Below are 19,355 nucleotides of genomic sequence, written 5' to 3' on the forward strand. Positions count from 1 at the left end.
GTTCTTTAACTCAAGATTAGGTCTGTGAGATATATTCATGCTGTTGTCTCTATCAGTGGTTTGTTTTTTTCATTGTCTGACTCTCACAGTTTACTTACACATTCTATTAATGGACATATGAGTCATTTCCACTATTCTCTCTCTCTTAAAATTTTATTGGAGTATAGTTGATTTACAATGTTGTATTCGTTTCAGATGTACAGCAAAGTGACTCAGTTTTATATATGTATATATATATATTCATTCTTTTTTTGATTCTTTTCTCATATAGGTTATCACAGAATATTGAGTAGAGTTCCCTGTGCTATACAGTAGGTTCTTATTAGTTATCTATTTTATATATAATAGTGCGTATATGTTAATCTCAATCTCCCAGTTTAACCCTTCCCCCCACGTTTCCCCTTTAGTGTCCATAAGTTTATTTTCAATATCTGTAAGTTTTCCACTATTCTTTTCTTTTTTTTTTTTTTTTGGCCAAGCCACGCCAAGTCCTAACCACTGGACCGCCAGGGAATTCCTTCACTATTCTTTTAATAATTTTTTTTCTTGCTAAAAAAAGAATAAAAGTGAAAGAAAAAAAATCTATAAAAAATAAAATAGCATCACACACACACACACACAAATACTGGGACTTCCCTGGTGGTCCAGTGGCCAAGACTGCGCTCCCAATGCAGGGGGCCCAGGTTCGATCCCTGGTCAGGGAACTAGATCCCACATGCACGCTGCAACCAAGAGCCTGCATGCCGCAACTAAAGGATCCCTCATGGACTTCCCTGGTGGCCAATGCAGGGCACACAGGTTCGAGCCCTGGTCCGGGAAGATCCCACATGCCGCAGAGCAAATAAACCCGTGCACCACAGCTACTGAGCCTGCACACTAGAGCCCGCGAGCCACAACTACTGAGCCCAAGTGCCACAATTACGGAAGCCCGCGTGCCTAGAGTCGGTGCACCACAACAAAGAGTAGCCCCTGCTCGCCGGTACTAGAGAAAGCCTGTGCGCAGCAACGAAGACCCAGTGCAGCCAAAAATAAATAAATTAAATAAACTAAAAAAAGAAGATTCCCTCATGCCGCAGCGAAGATCCCACGTGCCGCAACCAAGACCCGGCGCAACCAAATAAATAAATAAATATTTAAAAAATACTTAGGGGGGCTTCCCTGGTGGCACGGTGGTTGAGAGTCCGCCTGCCGATGCAGGGGACACGGGTTCGTGCCCCGGTCTGGGAAGATCCCACATGCCGTGGAGCGGCTGGGCCCGTGAGCCATGGCCGCTGAGCCTGCGCGTCCGGAGCCTGTGCTCCACAACGGGAGAGGCCACAACAGTGAGAGGCCCGCGTACCGCACAAAAACAAAACAACAACAACAAAAACTTAGGAATGAACTTAACAAAAGATGGGCAAGACCTCTATTCTGAAAATTACAAAACACTGCTGAAATGAAAGAACACTCAAATAAATAAAAGAATATACCATGTTCACATATAGAAGACTCAGCAATGATAGGGGATGTCAGTTCTCCAGACCCATAGAAACAGCACAATCCCAATCAAATTCCAGCATTTTTAAGTTGTCAAGCTGATTCTCAAATTTATACGGAAATACAAAACTCCTAGAATATCCAAAGTCATCCTCAAAGAAAGGAACAAAATTGAGCGACTTAACACTGCCTGTTCTCCATACTTTATATAAAGCTATGGTAATCAAGACAGATGGTACTGGCATAAGGATCGACAAATAGATCAGTGGTGGAGAATTGAAAGCCCAGAAATAGATCCCACTTATGTGGTCATTTGATTTTTAACAAGGCACCAAAATAATTCAATGGGGATAAAAAGTCTTTTCAAAAATTGGTGCTAGAATAACTGGATATCCATATGGAAGAAGATGAATCTCATACCATACACAAAAATAAATTCCAGAGATGGCTCATCACTACCTAGGGTAGACCCAAAATGTAGTGATGTGAGCTAGTTAAGCCTAGAGTTGACTATGATTTCCGTGACATCCAGAAGTGTGTACTCTTCAAGGCTCTCTAGAATACAGGAAGTCTCCTTCTTAATAACCACAACACCAGGCAAATGCTATGGGCTAATGACCCAGCCACAGAAAATGCAGATTGGTGAACTGGAGACTATTATTATGCTCTGTGACTCCTATTAAAAAGCAAAATTCAACTGAATAAATTTGAAGATCTAGTTGGTTTTATATAACATTCATAAGGAGCTCTGAGGAGCTGTACAAAAATGGAAAACTTTTATCGGCGGAAGGGGGCAGAGCAAGGAAGTTATTCTAGCAAAGAATGGATTGTTTCAGGCAAGGTCACCTCTCTTTGGGGATAGTTGGGGGGGTTCTATCAAGTAGATTACCTCACTAGTGTTGACCAGGTAATTCCAGATTGGTCACATTCCTGGGAGAAGCTGAAACTGCAGTTACGTTAGGTATTAAGTCTTGGTTTGCTGATGTGAGACTTAGCATAAGTGACTCCATTTGGGGGCCTGTTGTTTACTTTTTTAACACTCTCTAATAGTTTCCTAAGCATTGTGGCTTGGTTTTGAGGGCATGTCAATACCTTCCTGGTTGTATGTGGTCTCTTTCCATTGGAGTTGTGAGCATTGATGCTTGCAACCCCAGGCTGAACGCATTTTTATGATGTCCCCCTGTTTAAATGACCTTGTCCTGTGTAATAAATAAATGATTGTCTCCAAAACGATTAATTCTAGAAGGATCATAGACCTAAAGATGTTAAAGGAAAACATAGGAAAATATCTCTCTGACTTTAGGCTAGGCAAAAGTTTCTTAGTGCATGACTAGGAGTCTCTCCATGAGCAAACTTAGGCATGCACACTCTTCTGAGTTCTCTCCAAACTAAGCCTTGACTTTTGGACTTCCGTGTTCCTCTCTGCATTGTCCAATTTTAGCAAGAATCTTGCGAAGTCAGTTTAGTTAGAATCAGAATCCTCCCTCCGCCATATCTGACCTGGTCCTTCATCCCCCATCATCCTGCAGGTGATGTGTGATCATTCTGGCCTGCCTTTAGTTTGGTTTAGCCAGAATTCTATCCCTACCCCTGATGTTTTTTCTTAGTGATTTTCCATCCACTAACCCCTGCACTGCTGCTTGGCTGTAAATTCCCACTTGTCCATGTTTCATTCAGAGTCGAGCCCAATCTCTTTCCCACTACAAGACCCCATTGCAGTGGTCCCTATTGGCCTAATCTTAAATAACATTATTCTTTAACAAGTGTCATGAATAATTTTTCCTTTACCAAGAGGACACAAGAAGCATAAAAGAAAATATTGATAAATTAGACTTCATCAAAATTTAAAGTGTCTGCCTATCAAAAGAAAATGAATGGGCAAGTCTAGACTAGGAGAAATTATGTGCAAAATATATATCTGACAAAGAACTAGCGTCCAGCATGTGTAAAGAACTCTTACTACCTGAAAGTAAAAAGATTGTAAGCAATCCAATTAAGAAATAGAGAAAAGATTTGAAGAGACATTTCACAAAGGAGGAGATACAAATAAATGGCCAATAAACCCATGAAAAAATATTTAATATCATTAGCTACCAGAAAAATGCAAATTAAAATCACATTGTGACACTCCACATGTATCAGAATGTCTAAAATTAAAAAGACTGACAATATCAGATACCAACTCTCAAGCAAATTGGTGGGAATGTAAAATGGTATATACCATTCGGGGAAAAGGTCTGGCAGTTCATATAAAATAAAATATATTGACCTACCTCTCAACAATCCCATTCTTAGGATTTTACTCAAGATAAATGAAAACATATGCTCACAAAAGACCTATACAGAAACATTCATAGCAGGAATTCTCTGGTTGTCCAGTGGTTAGGACTCTGCACTCTCACTGCCAAGGGCCTCGGTTTGATCCCTGGTCGGGGAACTAGATCCCTCATGCATGCCACAACTAAGGAGTCCACATGCCGCAACTAAAGATCCCGCATGCCACAACTAAGACCCGGCACAGCCAAAATAAATAAATAAATATTTAAAAAAAAAAAGTGGTTGCCTGTTGGGGGGAGGGACAAAGATTAACTGGGAAGGGGAATGAGGGATGATGTCAATGTTCCATTTCTTGCTGGAAGTTTGGGTTACACAGAGTTAGTGAACATACACCTAAGATTTATGCATTTCATTTAATGTAACTTTAACATAAACACTGTAAAAACTGAATATCCAATTTTAGTTAATGATATGCATGCTGAAGTATTTAGGAGGAAGTGTACTGTTTGTCTGCAACTTACTTCAAAATGTACTTAAAGGGACTTCCCTGGTGGCGTAGTGGTTAAGAATCCGCCTGCCAATGCAGGGGACATAGGTTCGAGCCCTGGTCTGGGAAGATCCCACATGCCGCGGAACAACTAAGCCCGTGTGCCACAACTACTAGGCCTGCGCTCTAAAGCCCACGAGCCACAACTACTGAAGCCCGCCCGCCTAGAGCCCGTGCTCCGCAACAAGAGAAGCCACCGCAATGAGAAGCCCGTGCACCGCAAAGAAGAGTAGCCCCCGCTTGCCGCAACTAGAGAAAGCCCACGCGCAGCAACGAAGACCCAACGCAGCCAAATATAAATAAATAAAATAAATAATTTAAAAAAAAAATGTACTTGGGCTTCCCTGGTGGCGCAGTGGTTGAGAGTCCGCCTGCCGATGCAGGGGACACGGGTTCGTGCCCCGGTCCGGGAAGATCCCACATGCCGCGGGGCGGCTGGGCCCGTGAGCCATGGCCGCTGAGCCTGCGCATCTGGAGCCTGTGCTCCACAACAGGAGAGGCCACAACAGTGAGAGGCCCGCGTACCGCATAAAAAAAAAAAAAAAAAAAGTACTAAAAATAGGAGGACTTACTGGATGGAGAGAGGGATAGATATATGTATAGAAATGTAATAAAGCAAGTAGAATAAAATGTTAACTGTAGAATCTAGTTGGTAGTTACATGGGTGTGTCATGTAAAATTCTTTCACCTGTGTTGAATGAAAAATTTTGTAATAAAATGTTGGGGACTTTTTTAAAAAGGTGAATCAATGTAAGTAAAAGTATTAGATATCATTGCTTTATGAATGTGACAAAAATTTTGAGAGCAGTACTTGAATGACTGAAGTGGAGAAGTAGACCATTACTTCATTGATTCTGCACAGCAACTTTATGAGGTCGGTTAGGTACTAATAAAATCATTGTTTTAGTAATGGGGGAACTAAGGCACAGAAAGGTTAACTGACCTGCAATGTGGCATGCCAGGATATTAACCCAGGTATGTTTTGACTCCAGCACACACTATGCTTCACTGTTTGTGCAAAAAATCTTTATTTCCCTGGGTTAATATATTACTTTGTATGTTTCTCAATTATGGCCTTTGCTACACTATAGTGATGTCAGGTATTTAGGCATCCGCCTCCTCCTTTATACCATAAAGGGGTATAAAGGCCAGGGGAAAGTTTCCATCTTTGTAGCCTCCATACTTAGCATTGTTCTTAGTATAGTGCTAACTAGCACATAATAATCTTTCCCTTAGGTTGCTGAATGGATGCAGGAAGGAAGAAAGGAGTGCTCTCTAACTTGGATGATGCTTTCTGGCTTAACCTCTCTCAACAGCGTACTCTTCCACCACTTTCTGCAGGAATCATGCCTAACCAGACCATTTGATCAGGGCCTATAGTTGTTAACCTGACTTAACAGCTGTGGGGCTATTTATGGTTACTTGACTGTAGGGCTGGCTTGTACAAGCTCCAAAGCAGCAGAATTTGGGAAAACCATCTCTGGAGTAGCTGAGGAGTAGCAAAGACCTGACTCTACCTTGGGAGGAGCATTTATCAGTTTACAGACTATGGCTATAGTACAATTTGTCCAGAGCCTGACATCCACTGAATGGACAAATGAATGAATAAATGATGATGAAAGGCAACACAGATCAGTCATGGTAATTAATTCCTTGATTTGCCTCTCATAATGCCTCTCTCCTCATTGGGAAAACAGCTCTGTATTACAGTGTTTGTAAATAACCTTTAGGTTTCCTGGCTTAAGACAAGACTATTTCATTTATTTATTTATCTTTGAAAACTAACTTTATTCTAAAGCAGTAGTTTTCAAACTCTAGTGTGCACATGAATCACATGAAGAACTTTCTAGAATCTGAGAATCTCACCCCCAGAAAGTCTATTCAGTGGTTCAAGGGTAGGGTCCAGGAACATGTCATGTTTAAGAAGACCTTCAAGGTATTCTATTATAGGTAGTCCCCAGGTCACACTTTGAGAAACATTAGTGAAAAGAAATTGGCTCATGTAGTTTCTGCAATTTCAGTTATCTCTGCCTCAGAAATAGCCCTGTCTTGTTTTCAAGTACTTTCCACCACAAAACTATGGCACCACTGACTTTTAGAACCATCTCCTTCCTCCTAACCTTTAGTGTCAATCAGCCCTAGAAGAGAAGTTACTATGGATATTGGTAACTTTGTGGATAGAATTGTTATCATTTATTGAGCATCTACTATCTACCAGAGACTATGTGAAATGCTTTACAAATGTAATTGCACCTAATTCTTACAACTTTGCAGGGTAGGTGGTATTGCTCTTATTTTAAGGATGAGGAAAAACTCTCAGAGAGGTTATGTAACTTGTCCAAGGTCACGTAACATAGCTGACAGACTTGTGATTCAAATGCAAGTCAAAGCCATTGCTTTTTCAAACATATAACCCCCATTATTATTGTATGAAATTATTAATATTAATGGTTATTATTATTTCTATGAAGTCATGCCCTAAGTAAAACACTTTGGTCAATGGTGACGTCAGAACACAGGGCCTTTAAGGCTCATCCATCCATTCATGTATTCACTTAACAATAATTAAGCAACTACTATGTGCCAGAAACTGTGCCAAGCACAAGGGACACAAAGGTAGAGGTCTCTAGCATTATGGAACTTACATAGGCAATTATAATACAGAGTAAGTGCTATAATATAATTCACCTAATTAATCTACAAATTTAATATATCTCTCAATAATTACATAAAAAACACTGTCTCTGGAACTGGACAAGCTGATCTGAAAGTTCATTTGGAAAAATAAAATTGTAAACAGAACCAGGAAACTCCAGAAAAAGAAGAGTAGTGAGGGAGAAGTAGGCCTACGTCATTAAAATAAAGCTATTAGGGCAGTTTGATAAGACCACATGAATAGATGGATTAATGGAATGGAATAGAGAATCCAGAAACAGACTCAGATACAAATGGGAATATAGTATATGTATATATGTATGTATTTCACACCAGTAGGGAAAATATAAGATTATTCTGTAGAGGTGTTGAGGTGAATCAACTAGAAAGACCAAAAAAAAAAAAATTCCAAATGGATCAAAGACTTAAATATGTAATATAAAATTATAAAGGTACCTAAAGGAAACATGGGATAAATGAACGCTGATTGAGGAGGGTATGAGGATGGTGGGAGGCTTCTACTGCATTGACTTTTTTTTGGCCTCACCACACAGCAGCAGGATCTTAGTTTCCTGATTGGGTATCAAACCAAGGACCCCTGCAGTGGAAGCGTGGATTCTTAACCACTGGACTGCCAGGGAACTCCCTACTGTGTTGACTTTCGTATCTTTTAAAACATATTTACAATGTATTACCCACTAAAAAATGTTTTTTTGTTGTTGTTAAGAGTGTTTGGCTAGGGAAATAAAAGTTTAGCTCTAGCATAGTGAGTGAGAGGTAGGGAGTCTTAATGAAGCTGGAGAGGTAAGAAGAGTCCGATCATGAAAGAACTCGACATGGCCGCACAGCCCGGATTATGGGATATTAGTTCCCCAACCAGGGATTGAACCCGAGCCCTCAGCAGTGAAAGTGCAGAGTCCTAACCACTGGACCGCCAGGGAATTCCCAGGACTTCACATTTTTTAAACGCGGGCTCTATAGTATGAATAATGGGGAGCTATGAAACGTTTTAAAGCGGTGGGTTGATACAATCATATCTGCATTTTAGAGAGATCACTCTTAGCTATAAAAAGAGTGCATAGATCTATAAGGGATAAAACTGAAAACGGGGAAGTGGACTTCTACCGGGTGAGGGATGATGATGGCCTGAATCAGGCAGGTGGTGAATGTCATGGTGAGGTGGACAGATTTGAGAGATGTTGAGCAGTTAGAATCTTGTTGATTGGATGTTGGAGATGAGGGAGAGATCTAAGAATGGCGTCTGGATGGAGAAGTGGTGGTAGTAGGGGATTGGGGGAGTAAGTATAGGTGAGATAACACATTTAGTTTAAGTGACTTCCAGATGTCCAGTTGGAAATGACTAATAGCCAGGCTTAAAACCCTGGAGCTTGAAAGAGGGCTATGAGTGGAGACAATGAATTTGGGATTCATTAGCATATAGATGGTAACTGAAACCCTGTGAGTAGATGAGATCACCCAAGGAGAGCACCTACTGTGAAAGGACCTAAGACAGAACGGATGAGGAAGAAAAAAAGAAAATGTTCCCTGAGAAGGATCTAGAGAAGGAAAATTTGGAGAGTGATGGGAAGAAGTCAAGTGAAAAGTGTTTCGATAAGGAGAGAGTGGTCCTCAATACCAAAGGCTAGGGGTAGTCCAGATGAGGATGAAATGTGTTATTTGATTTAAATACAGGGGTATTACTGAAGATCACGGGAAGAATAGTTGAGCGGAGGGTTTAGGTTAAGCAGAAGATGAAGCGGAAACATCTTGTCTCCGAAGTGCAAGCATCTTGTCTCCGAAGTGGAGACAATTTGTTTCAAGTTCGCTAAAGACGGAGAGGAGAGTGCAGCAGCTGGGGGAAAGACATGAGCTTTTTTCTTTTTTAAGGATCAACTGAGCGTATCTAAAATGATGATGACAAAGAACCAATACTTAGGGAGATAGAGGAGAGAGGGAGGAATTGAGTAATACCAGATGCGAGGGGTGGGATCCGAGCAGATGAACCGCCGTGCCTTAGATTAGGAGGGATGCTTCTTGCATCGTAAACGAAGGGGAAGGAAAGGGGAAAGCTGGCAGATTCTAAAGGTTTGGTGCAGGGAAGCTGATGGAATTTCGGTTCGATGGTTTCTATTTAACTCCGTAAAATACGCCTGGAGTAAGGGGGTTGGCTGTGAGTCGAGGTTTGAGGAGACTGCGGATTTGAAAGGCCGTTTAGAAATTCCGGGCGGCCCAGGCTGATCCACGCTGGGGCTTCGCTAGGGAGGCCCCGAGTGGAGCTCCGAGGGGGACGCCTCGGTGCGTCGCCACGGCAACCGAACCGCCGGGCTAGGCCCAGGACCAATTGTAACTCGAAACAGCCGCAGCGTTTTAACTCACTACTCCAGAAATCAGGGGAGGAGCCAACCCGAGGCGACCAAAGTGAAACCACAGATCCCGCGATATCACGGCCGCAAGCTGCGAAGCTGCACGTGACGCTACCGCCACGCAGCGCGACAGCGAGTATTAAACGTCATGGTACCGCGACGCAGTCGCTCTAATACAACGCTCTCCCGGAAGTGGTCTCTGGATAGGGCAGTGAAAGTGGTAGCCAGTCGTCCCCGGGATCAGGTCTCCGGAGGTCGTAGCTGAACTCTTTCTCTGCGTTTCGCCTCGATCCTTCCTGAGTCTTCCAGGTTCTCCACCATCATGGGGGGCGGAGACCTGGTAAGTGAGGGAGCCCAGGGCTGGGGCAAGACTGAGGCCGGAGACCGACTGAGGCTGGGGACGGAAATTGGTGGGGGTGGCAGTGGGTATTCTTGCAACGCAGCCGTTGGGGACAGGGAGCTGTAGCCCTGGACAGGGGACGGATAACTAAGGCCATGAGGGACCGGGCGGAGACTTGGGAAGATATGTGCGGTGGGTCGCCAAGGAGGGGAGATGGTGTTTGTTGACAGGGAGCTCTTCTGGCTGGAAATTCTGGGAAGACTCGGGGGCGGTTGGAACCATGGCTAGGAAAGGAGGCAGGTATGGAGAACGTGTCACTTTGTTTTGTATATCTTGTTTTGGGATACATCTCCTTTCCTCAGCTAGGAGCTCAGTCATGTCCTGGGCTGTAGTAGGGGTGATTTGTGCCCCCGTTCTCCTCGTCCCTGAGCCATGTCCTGGGGTCACGGAAGATCTTCCTCATGTTCACTTTTCTGACTTCCACTCCTTCTTCAGTGCTGCATTCTGATCTGTAGTGGCAGAGCTTTCTTCTGAATTCATAGCACTTAATATAAGTTATGTGGCTATTTCTCTTAAACTGTATAGTTCATTTGTAGGGGGCTAAGCCTCCGAATTGGGCAAATGTACCCATAAGAGCTTGGTGCAAGATCAGAAAAATGCTAATCTCCTGAAAGTGTAGCTAATTGAATCAGCAAATAGATTCATTTAGCCACCTGTCCAGTAGCTATATTAGAGTTTGTCAGGTGTTATCAGTTAGAATGAGTTCCAAGATACCATCAAGGTTCTTCTGACTTAGTGTCTTCAAGTAGCTGCATTTAGGGATAGGAAAGCTCTAATCCAGAGTTTCTCAACCTCAGTGCTATTGACATTTTGGGCTGGAGATAATTCTTTGTTGTGTGTGTGGTCCTGTGTATGTAGCAGCATCCCTGGCCTCTAGCCAGTAGCACCTTTCTCCTTCAGTTGTGACAACCAAAACTGTCTACAGACATTGCCAAATGTTCCCTGGGAGGCAAAATCACCCATATTGAAGGCGAGAGACGAGGACCATTAGGACAAGGTGGAGGGTTGGGGAGGAAGGGAGGAAGGACTGAACAACCTGATGAGGGGAAAGGAAGTACAAGAAGAGAGAGAGAAAAGGAAGCCCTCATTAAAAAAAAAAAATTATTTTGGCCACACTGAGCAGCATGTAGGATCTTAGTTCCCTGACCAGGCATTGAACCCTGCCCCCTACAGTGGGAGCACGGAGTCCTAACCACTGGACCACCAGGCAGTTCCCTCATTTAGGTTTCTTAACTGGTCTCCTGGTTTTCAATCCTGATCCTCTCCAATCCATTCTTTACATGCTAGGCTGGTCATGCCTCCCACCTGCATATGAATGTTTAGTGTTTTCTGCTGTCAACAGGATAAAATCCAATCCCTTAACATGGCTTATAAGGGCCTTAATCTGTTGCTTTCTTAGTTGGCTTCATCTTGAGCCCCTTCCCATCAGCTTGCTCTCCTATCTCCAGCCATGCTGAATTATTTGTTCTTTCTCACCACTGGGCCTGCAGTTGTGTGTGCTGTTACCTCTGTGTGGAAAGCTACCCCACCCCTTCCCGCTTCCTGCATCACTGGGCTAATTTATAATTATCCTTGGATGTCACTTCCTCCAGGAAACCTTTCCTGGTTGGGAAGCTGAACCAAAGCAGTGGCTCATGGGGAGGAGGGAGAGGAGAAGCATTCCTTGAGGGTGAGGAGGAAGATCAGAACCAGGGGGAGATTCTTGGGAAGGAAGGTTGAAAGAGGTACTAGGTGGGGTTGTAAACCATGCAAGTTTAAGGCACGTTAAGTGGACTCAAGGAAAAGAAGGCTGTGTTCATAAGAATGAACGTCCAGTGCCAAAGGCACTTGAATTCTTTTGCCTTTCAGAGTCTATACTTTCCTGCTTCTCTACCCCATTCCTCCTGTATTGTCATCACCAACCTTCACTTCAGGCATGGCCAGTGGAAGTCAGACTCACACATTTCAGGATAGAAGTATTTGAAGGGAATCTCGGAGGGGCCTGTTTTATCCTGAAGCTTTATGTACTTGAACAACCTCTCTCCCGCCCCGCCATGTGTGAGATTTTTGGGTGCCAACCTTGCCATTGTTAAAGACGTCTTGCCCTTACATGCCTGCCTTGGCATGAATATAGGGGTGGGAAAGGGAGGGCCAGTTATACTCACCACCCACCCACTGCCCGCATTGTGTTCTCCCTCCTTTCATTTACCTCAGAATCTGAAGAAGAGCTGGCACCCGCAGACCCTCCGCAATGTGGAGAAAGTGTGGAAAGCTGAGCAGAAGCATGAGGCTGAGCGGAAAAAGATTGAGGAGCTTCAGCGCGAGCTGCGGGAGGAGAGGGCCCGGGAGGAGATGCAGCGCTACGCGGAGGACGTTGGAGCTGTCAAGTACGTGAGGAGCTGGAGCGATTTGGCCTGGGGGTGTCTTGGTGTGTGGGGAATTGCAGAACTGCCTGCAGGTGCATCGTCCAGTTGTTGCATAATAGCTGGTTAAGAGCGTGAGTTTGGAATCAGACTGCCCTGGGTTCTGAGGCTGGCATGGCATGGACTAGCCTAGCTGTGTAACTGGGAGCAAGTTTGGGAGCCTTGGTTACCTTGGTAGAACCGGGGGAATGAGAGTACCCAACTCCTAAGGTTTGTTGAGGATCAAATGAGACGACATATAAAGGGCTTAGTGGAGACCAAGTTCATGGTAGATGATTGCCAAACAACCGTGGCTGAGGATGATTGCCTATACCCTGCTTCTCAGTATGTGTTGAGGCCTCAGTCCTGCTTTTGTTTATTTATGGATTGCAGGCTCATTTTAGGGAGGCAGAGAGGTCCTATGGAAGGAGGTAGATGGTGTGTCTGTCAGTAAAAGCTGTGTGAATGTGGACAGTCTCATTCGATATTCCCTGACTTCAGTTTCCTCTTGTATAATATAAGATAGGAGTAACAGACAATAATTACTCTACCCATCTCATAAGAGGGGATGGGAATAAATGTGTTCTGAGAAAAATTAAAAGCATAAAATATGCAGTGCAGGTTTCCCGGAACCTGGGATTCTAATCTGGGGTGTGAGGATAGACAGTGGGAATGTTCTTCTTTACTGATTTCTGTAATTTAATAAGGCGAGATCAGCTCCGGGTCCAGCCGGGGCTCTTGACCGGGAAGTGGCCGCGCAGTGGGGAGGGTGCTCTCAAGCGGAGGTTGCGCGGCCCAGGGAGGGCAAAAGCAAAGTCTAACTTGTTCTCAGAGGGAGGTTTCTTGAGCCAGGGAGGTGGTCTATGGTGGCGCTAATGGAGTTAGCACTGGATAGAAGCTAGGTGTTGTGAGAGCGCCCCAATTTTTTTTTTTAAAGCCTATCCAAATTTCCATCTCTATTTTCTTTACTCTTTCTTGTTTCTAAATGTTCAATGTACTTTTTCTGCAGCTAATGAAAAGTGAAGGTCTTCAAATGTCATGTTTGAGAGTACAGGTAGTATTCAGTGGAAATTGGGAGTCGTCAATATGTTTTTTTTTATCCCAAGAACATAAAACAATCTGTACATACATATTTTTTGTAAATCTTAAATGTAAGAAAATATAGTTAAAAATCACCTGCTTTAAAATCAAATGTAAAATTATTCTTTGGGAATTGTTTTTTTAAAACAGTGAAAAGCAATGAGTAGTGAATATACTAAAGATATTTATAATCTCTGACTTATTTTAATATACTTGAAATTTTGTTTCTGGTAAGAGCTATTGCTTTCTTGTTTGACTTCCTGATTAAGTTTCAGTAAAATGTGCATATAATAACAACAAACTGTATTCTGTATGAAAAAAACAAATCCGAGAAAACCCACGTCTTCACTGCAACGATCACCAATAAATCGGTATTTTTTAATTAAAAAAAAATATGCAGTGCATTCCTAAATCAGAATTGAATAAAAACTCCAGATAGACTAAAATTGACTTATCTGTACTATCCCTTGTTCATATCCTAGTGGGCAAGTCTCCAGGGTGACATGTGACATACTTCCCCTGTTGGATATACAAGGCTTTTCCTTAGTAATTTCATGACAGGAGGATTTGTGGCATTCAGAGGCATGTGTGTGTGTGAGAGAGAGAGAGACTTAGTTTCAGTTCGTGGAAATGGCATTATGGAATTTAGGCAGGATAACAATTACATTCTTTCTTTTTTTTTGTTTATTTTATTTATTTTTTATATAGCATGTTCTTATTAGTTACCTATTTTATACATATTAGTGTATACATGTCAATCCTGATCTCCCAGTTCACCCCCCCGCCATTTCCCCCGCTTGGTGTCCATACATTTGTTTTCTAAATCTGTGTCTCTATTTCTGCCTTGCAAACCGGTTCAACTGTACCATGTTTCTAGATTCCATATATATGTGTTAATATACGATATTTGTTTTTCTCTTTCTGATTTACTTTTACTTCACTCTGTATGACAGTCTCTAGATCCATCCATATCTCTACAAATGACCCATTTTCGTTCCTTTTTATGGCTGAGTAATATTCCATTGTATATATGTATACATTCTTTCAGGATTGGCAGAAGGCCATTCTGACTTAAGTATAAAATTTGAAATGTTTTAAAATAAATGGAGTCTTGGAGTTTTTAAAGTACAGCACAATATATTTAGGGCATTAATATATAAAATGAGGTAAAATAATGAAATTTTATAAGTTTTTTTTAACCATAGATACACATTAAATTATTTTACTTTATACACTTTGTATAAATTATATTCTTTATAATTTAAACTAAATAAATTTTACACATTTGAATTAATTCCTGGGCAGCTTATATGACATTTTTATATGTGAGGTTTGAGATTTTTTGAACCCTTGATTTTAAAACAAATGTCAATTTTAGACGGAATACCCATTAGTTATAAGAGTTTACTTTCCCACTAACCAAAAGTAAAAAATTATTTTGAAATTTTTATTCAGCCAAGCATTACATATTCTGTGCCTGATACGTCAGAAATTTGGGCTTTGCAGAGTCTACTTAATGAGGTCAGAGTATAGATGAGCAGCTTCAGAGCCGGGAGTCAGTGTATATCCTGTTGCTGACCCTCATGCCCTCTTGTCTGTTGGGAATGGGAGGAAGGTGATTTTATATTCTTTTGATTTTTTTGCCCCCTCACATATTCTCCAATGTTATGAAACTCAAAGGTTAGCACGTAGGTCCCTTTTTTTGGTCTTTACTTGCAGATGTATTTAGACGATCTGCTTGTCCAGCTGACTGGTTTGTGTAGTTCTTTGCATAGTGTCATGCTTTTCATTTATCCAATACAACCCTTTGCTATTTAACAATTCACTTGTATGGTTCAGATAATCTTTTCTGTGTTTATTATACAGCTCTCTTAGAACAAAGAAGAAACCTCAATATGCATGTTATCCTTGATCTCCATCCAAATCCCTCTTTGCAATAGAATGTTGTTTAAGTATTTACTGATAATATTAGAAAATTGTGTTTTCTTTACCAGCATTTTTCAACACTTGCACTTTAGGGTGTCCTTGGAAGATTAGATAAATGAAGATGGGAGTGATTCCCACCCAAGCAGACTCTCTAAGATTAGCAGGGGGGTCTGGGGCAAGGGCATCTGGATACTTTAAGAGCTCCCCGGGTGATCCTCATGGGCAGCCTCAATTGAGAACCTGTTCTATATCCTTAGTGATAGCAACAGCAAAAATCTATACACCATTTCATTTTTATATGACTTTTACCCCAAATGTTCTCTCATTTAAAAACTCAGAGAGAGGGTTTCACTTTAAAAATGGTGAGAAATGGCAGTTACTAGCTCCCTTTTAGACATGAGGATATGGAAGTGCACAGAAGTAACTTGCATGTTTACCCAGCTGGGTAGTGGCGGAACCAGGTCAAGTCCAGTGGCACTGGATCTCAGCGATACAACATGTTCTCTTACTGGAGGGCCTGAGCAGGACTGATATTAGTTGAGTCCTTTTAAGATTAGCTGTAGCCCTGAAAATACTACTTTATAGAAGTATCTGTCTTCATTTTATCTATCCTTTCTTCTGGATACGTCTTGCTCCTTTGCCTGCATATTCCTGGCCCTCCTACCTCTTCATACTGTCTCTTCTCTTTTATTCACTTGCTTAGCTTCTTTTCCCTCATCCAGTAACTGCTCCTGCTTCCCAAGGCTCACTGTTCTTCTCCCTTCACTCCTGTGGTACCAGTGTCTGCTGCATGCTGACGACTCCCACGTTTATCCCACACAAACTCTTGTACCTCTGTATATTCAGGCAGTTCTTTTTTTTTTTTTTTAATTCAGGCAGTTCTGCTTCAAGTGTCCCACAGTTACCCATCACATACTTAGCTCTCAGCAGCACTGTTCAGTAATTAGTTGACCTCTGTGCCTCATCTGGTAGCCTGTGAGCAACTCAGCTGCCTGAATCTTTGTCATCTTTCTGACCTTCTTCCTCTGCCTGGCACATAGGAAATGTGCCGAGTCGTTGTTTACAAATGAATAAACAAATATTTATTTCCAGTTTCCCCATCTGCATTCGTGTCAGGCATGCATAGACATGATCCCTTGAGCCATCTTTGACAAGTCCTTTTAGGATCCCCCCCTACTCGATCACTGAGACCTGCTTTTCATTCAAAAAGTACTGCCAGTTCCAGACCCATTGCCCATGAATTGTCAAACACTGAACATATTAGGCAACTGTCTGGGATTCATTCCAGCCATCTAGGAGTTTAAAAAAACCTGGTGGGAGATACAAAACACATACATAGAGAATAAAAAGACTAGCTAGTGGGAACATCAGTGATTATCCCCAGGGTAAGAAGACATGACAGAACTACAGGGTAGGTTATGGGATAGGAGGGGCAAAGAAATTATGAGGTACATATTTTATCTCAATACATTTATGTTTCTTCTGCCAGTTGATGAGTTGCCCTTGAAGTAAAACAAAGAAAACAAAACAGACTAGCTAGTGTTTATTTAGTACTTACTTTGTGCCATGCACTCTTCTGAACACCTTAAAAATTCATTGACTTATTTAATCCCCAACAACCCTATGAGGCAGGTACTCTTTTATCCCCATTTTACAGGTGAGGACACCAGTGCTCAGATGAGTTGCTTGGCTTTAGAGCCGGGATTCAAATCCATGTTGCCTGACTTCAGAGCTTGTGCTCTTAACCATTATGTTATACTGCCTTTCAGGAAAATGAGCTTGCCAGAATATTCTAGTCACCACTGATCTTCTTGCTTAGACCTCTTTAAGCTCTTATGTAGTCTGCCTTTCACAGTCAGTTCCCTCCAACCCCCAGGAGTTTTTTATTGTTTGAATAACAGAACACACAAAACCAGGCAGAGAAGTCTCCAAGGAAATGATGGTTGTGTTTCACTGTTATTTGTCCCTTGGTTCTTCATCTTCTAAGCACTTATTACAGTTTCTTTTAAGGCTGTTAGGTATTTTGATTATAAATACAGTCCAACTGTGAATAAATAACTGTATTGTCTTTTTACACCCATCCCCCATGTTCCCTTAAATAGAAAAAAGTGCTCAATATCTCTTAATAGCCTATTTGGCCATGGTTGTCTCACCTGTGATTTAAAAATACATTGTATCTTGATCTTCCAAAATCCTTCTTGAATTACAGCTTATTCGGTTAAAGAAATTCTGGGAAAGAAGTCATTGATATTGTTGATAGTCTCCAAAAGGTGAGGGTGGTAACTGAGTTGAAGGCACCTGGGAGGGATCTTCAGCAAACCGAGGACCATTGGGAAACTACACAGAGGCAGATCTTGTCAGTAAGATACCAGCTCCTCCAATTAACCCTAGGAGAATGCCACCAGTCACAGCTGACCCAACAACTGTGGCCACTGGTCCCTTTTGGCTGCCAGTGTGACTCCTGTGAAGGCTGCACTTGTGACAGAATTCCAGAGGTCTTTCTAACATGCACCATCCAGCACAGAATCATGGAAAACAGACCTCCCCAAACTGCAAAGCCACCTCCCAACTGTGGAGGCCTGTTTTTTGTTTTTTTTTTTTTTGGCGGTACGCAGACCTCTCACTGTTGTGGCCTCTCCCGTTGCGGAGCACAGGCTCCAGACGTGCAAGCTCAGTGGCCATGGCTCACGGGCCTAGCCGCTCCGCGGCATGTGGGATCTTCCCGGGCTGGGGCACGAACCCGTGTCCCCTGCATCGGCAGGCGGACTCTCAACCACTGCGCCACTAGGGAAGCCCGGAGGCCTGGTTTTAATAGCTGTCAAACTCCCACGTAGTCTCTGGTTTACTCCCACTGGAGAATGGTGAAAACCTTTAATTGCATAAAAGACACTACTACCTGTGGTACCCATCATAAAGGCCCTACCACAGTCTTCCACATAGTTCTCCGGGGCACGGCTCTCACTCTTGCTCCTCCATCTTGACCCCAGTGGTGTGAGTGAGGTTGGGTAAGCTGGGTGGAGCCTGACCCCTGTGGCCCACAATCAATTCTTTTTTTTTTTTAAATAAATTTATTTATTTATAGCTGCATTGAGTCTTTGTTGCTGCACTCAGGCTTTCTCCAGTTGCGTTGAGCAGGGGTTACTCTTCGTTGTGGTGCATGGGCCTCTCATTGTGGAGGCTTCTCCCGTTGGGAAGCACAGGCTCCAGGCACGCGGGCTTCAGCAGTTGTGGCACACGGGCTCAGTTGCTCCGCAGCATGTGGGATCTTCCTGGACCAGGGCTCAAACCCATGTCCCCTGCATTGGCAGGCAGATTCTTAACCACTTCACCACCAGGGAAGCCCCACAATCAATTCTTAATCATAGACTATAGTGTTTCTCAAGCCAATCCTTATAATAGGAAAAGAAATCTGAAGGGTTAGACCCTCTATTATTGGTTTAAATTATTTTTATTAAAAATATATGCAAAGGTATAACTAGGAAGGTATTATTTATGCTCATAGTTGTCATATAATCTTAAACAAAAATAAATATACAAAATTTAAAAGTCATAGTCAAAAACCATTGCACCTAATGTTATAGATAATATTGTTTCGATGAACCTACTTTGCTACTTGTAGTGTGAATGTGATATTGGCTGCTCCAACACATGCTCTTATGAATGAATTCAGCACACCTTTACTGTCTGTTGTGTGAGGGCTCAATTTTCTCACCACTTTTTTTCTCTTAGAACCACAGGAAAATATTTGGCATGATACTGTGACATAATTTGGCTTCCCTCTTTTGGCTTGAAAGCATAACTTGTTATTGCTGGTCTTTTCTCATTATCCCCTCGAATGTCGTATATTGCCACTGGTGCCAAGGTGACAATAAGCACCAAAACGCACAGTAAACACAACTGCATATGTGGTCACTGCAATTGTTTTGGTGATGAGCTGATCCAGAACATGCATGTTAGCTCTTTTAGATTATCCTCGAAATGAAAGCACAACATAAAGACTTTGTAAAGGAGACTTGAGAAACCCTGAGCAGAAGATCCATGCCCCAGGCTGAGGAACTTTTTTTTCCTCATAAATTGCTTTAGGTGTGTGGAAATGATCTCTCTCCTAAAATGTAAACTCCATGACAGCAAGTACCGTTTCTTCCCAAGTGCCCCATGGAGTGTGGTGTTTAGCCCTTGCTAAGGGGCCTGTAGAATGAGTCCAGTTCTGACCAGCTGTGCCTTTTTTTTTTTTTTTTTTTAAGTTTGGC

The 19,355-nt window shown here is 42.4% G+C and overlaps 1 protein-coding gene and 1 pseudogene across 2 annotated transcripts in view; one reads left to right on the forward strand and one right to left on the reverse strand.

Annotated features, from left to right (window-relative positions):
• Window positions 1-9,494: 9,494 nt before the first annotated feature.
• CWC25 (CWC25 spliceosome associated protein homolog) overlaps window positions 9,495-19,355 on the forward strand; it is a 33,318-nt gene continuing 23,457 nt past the window's right edge. The window contains exons 1-2 of one of the 2 annotated variants that reach the window (XM_033411017.2): window positions 9,495-9,658; window positions 11,912-12,084. In XM_033411017.2, the coding sequence (XP_033266908.1) occupies window positions 9,641-9,658; window positions 11,912-12,084 (191 nt within the window). In that variant the 5' untranslated portion in view covers window positions 9,495-9,640. The remainder of the gene's footprint in view (window positions 9,659-11,911; window positions 12,085-19,355) is intronic. The other variant, XM_004282708.4, reaches the window with a different exon arrangement.
• Window positions 17,347-18,081, reverse strand: LOC101277634 (mitochondrial import inner membrane translocase subunit Tim17-A-like; annotated as a pseudogene).

The sequence above is a fragment of the Orcinus orca genome, chromosome 19 (genome assembly GCF_937001465.1).
Source record: "Orcinus orca chromosome 19, mOrcOrc1.1, whole genome shotgun sequence".
Classification (NCBI taxonomy): Eukaryota; Metazoa; Chordata; class Mammalia; order Artiodactyla; family Delphinidae; genus Orcinus; species Orcinus orca.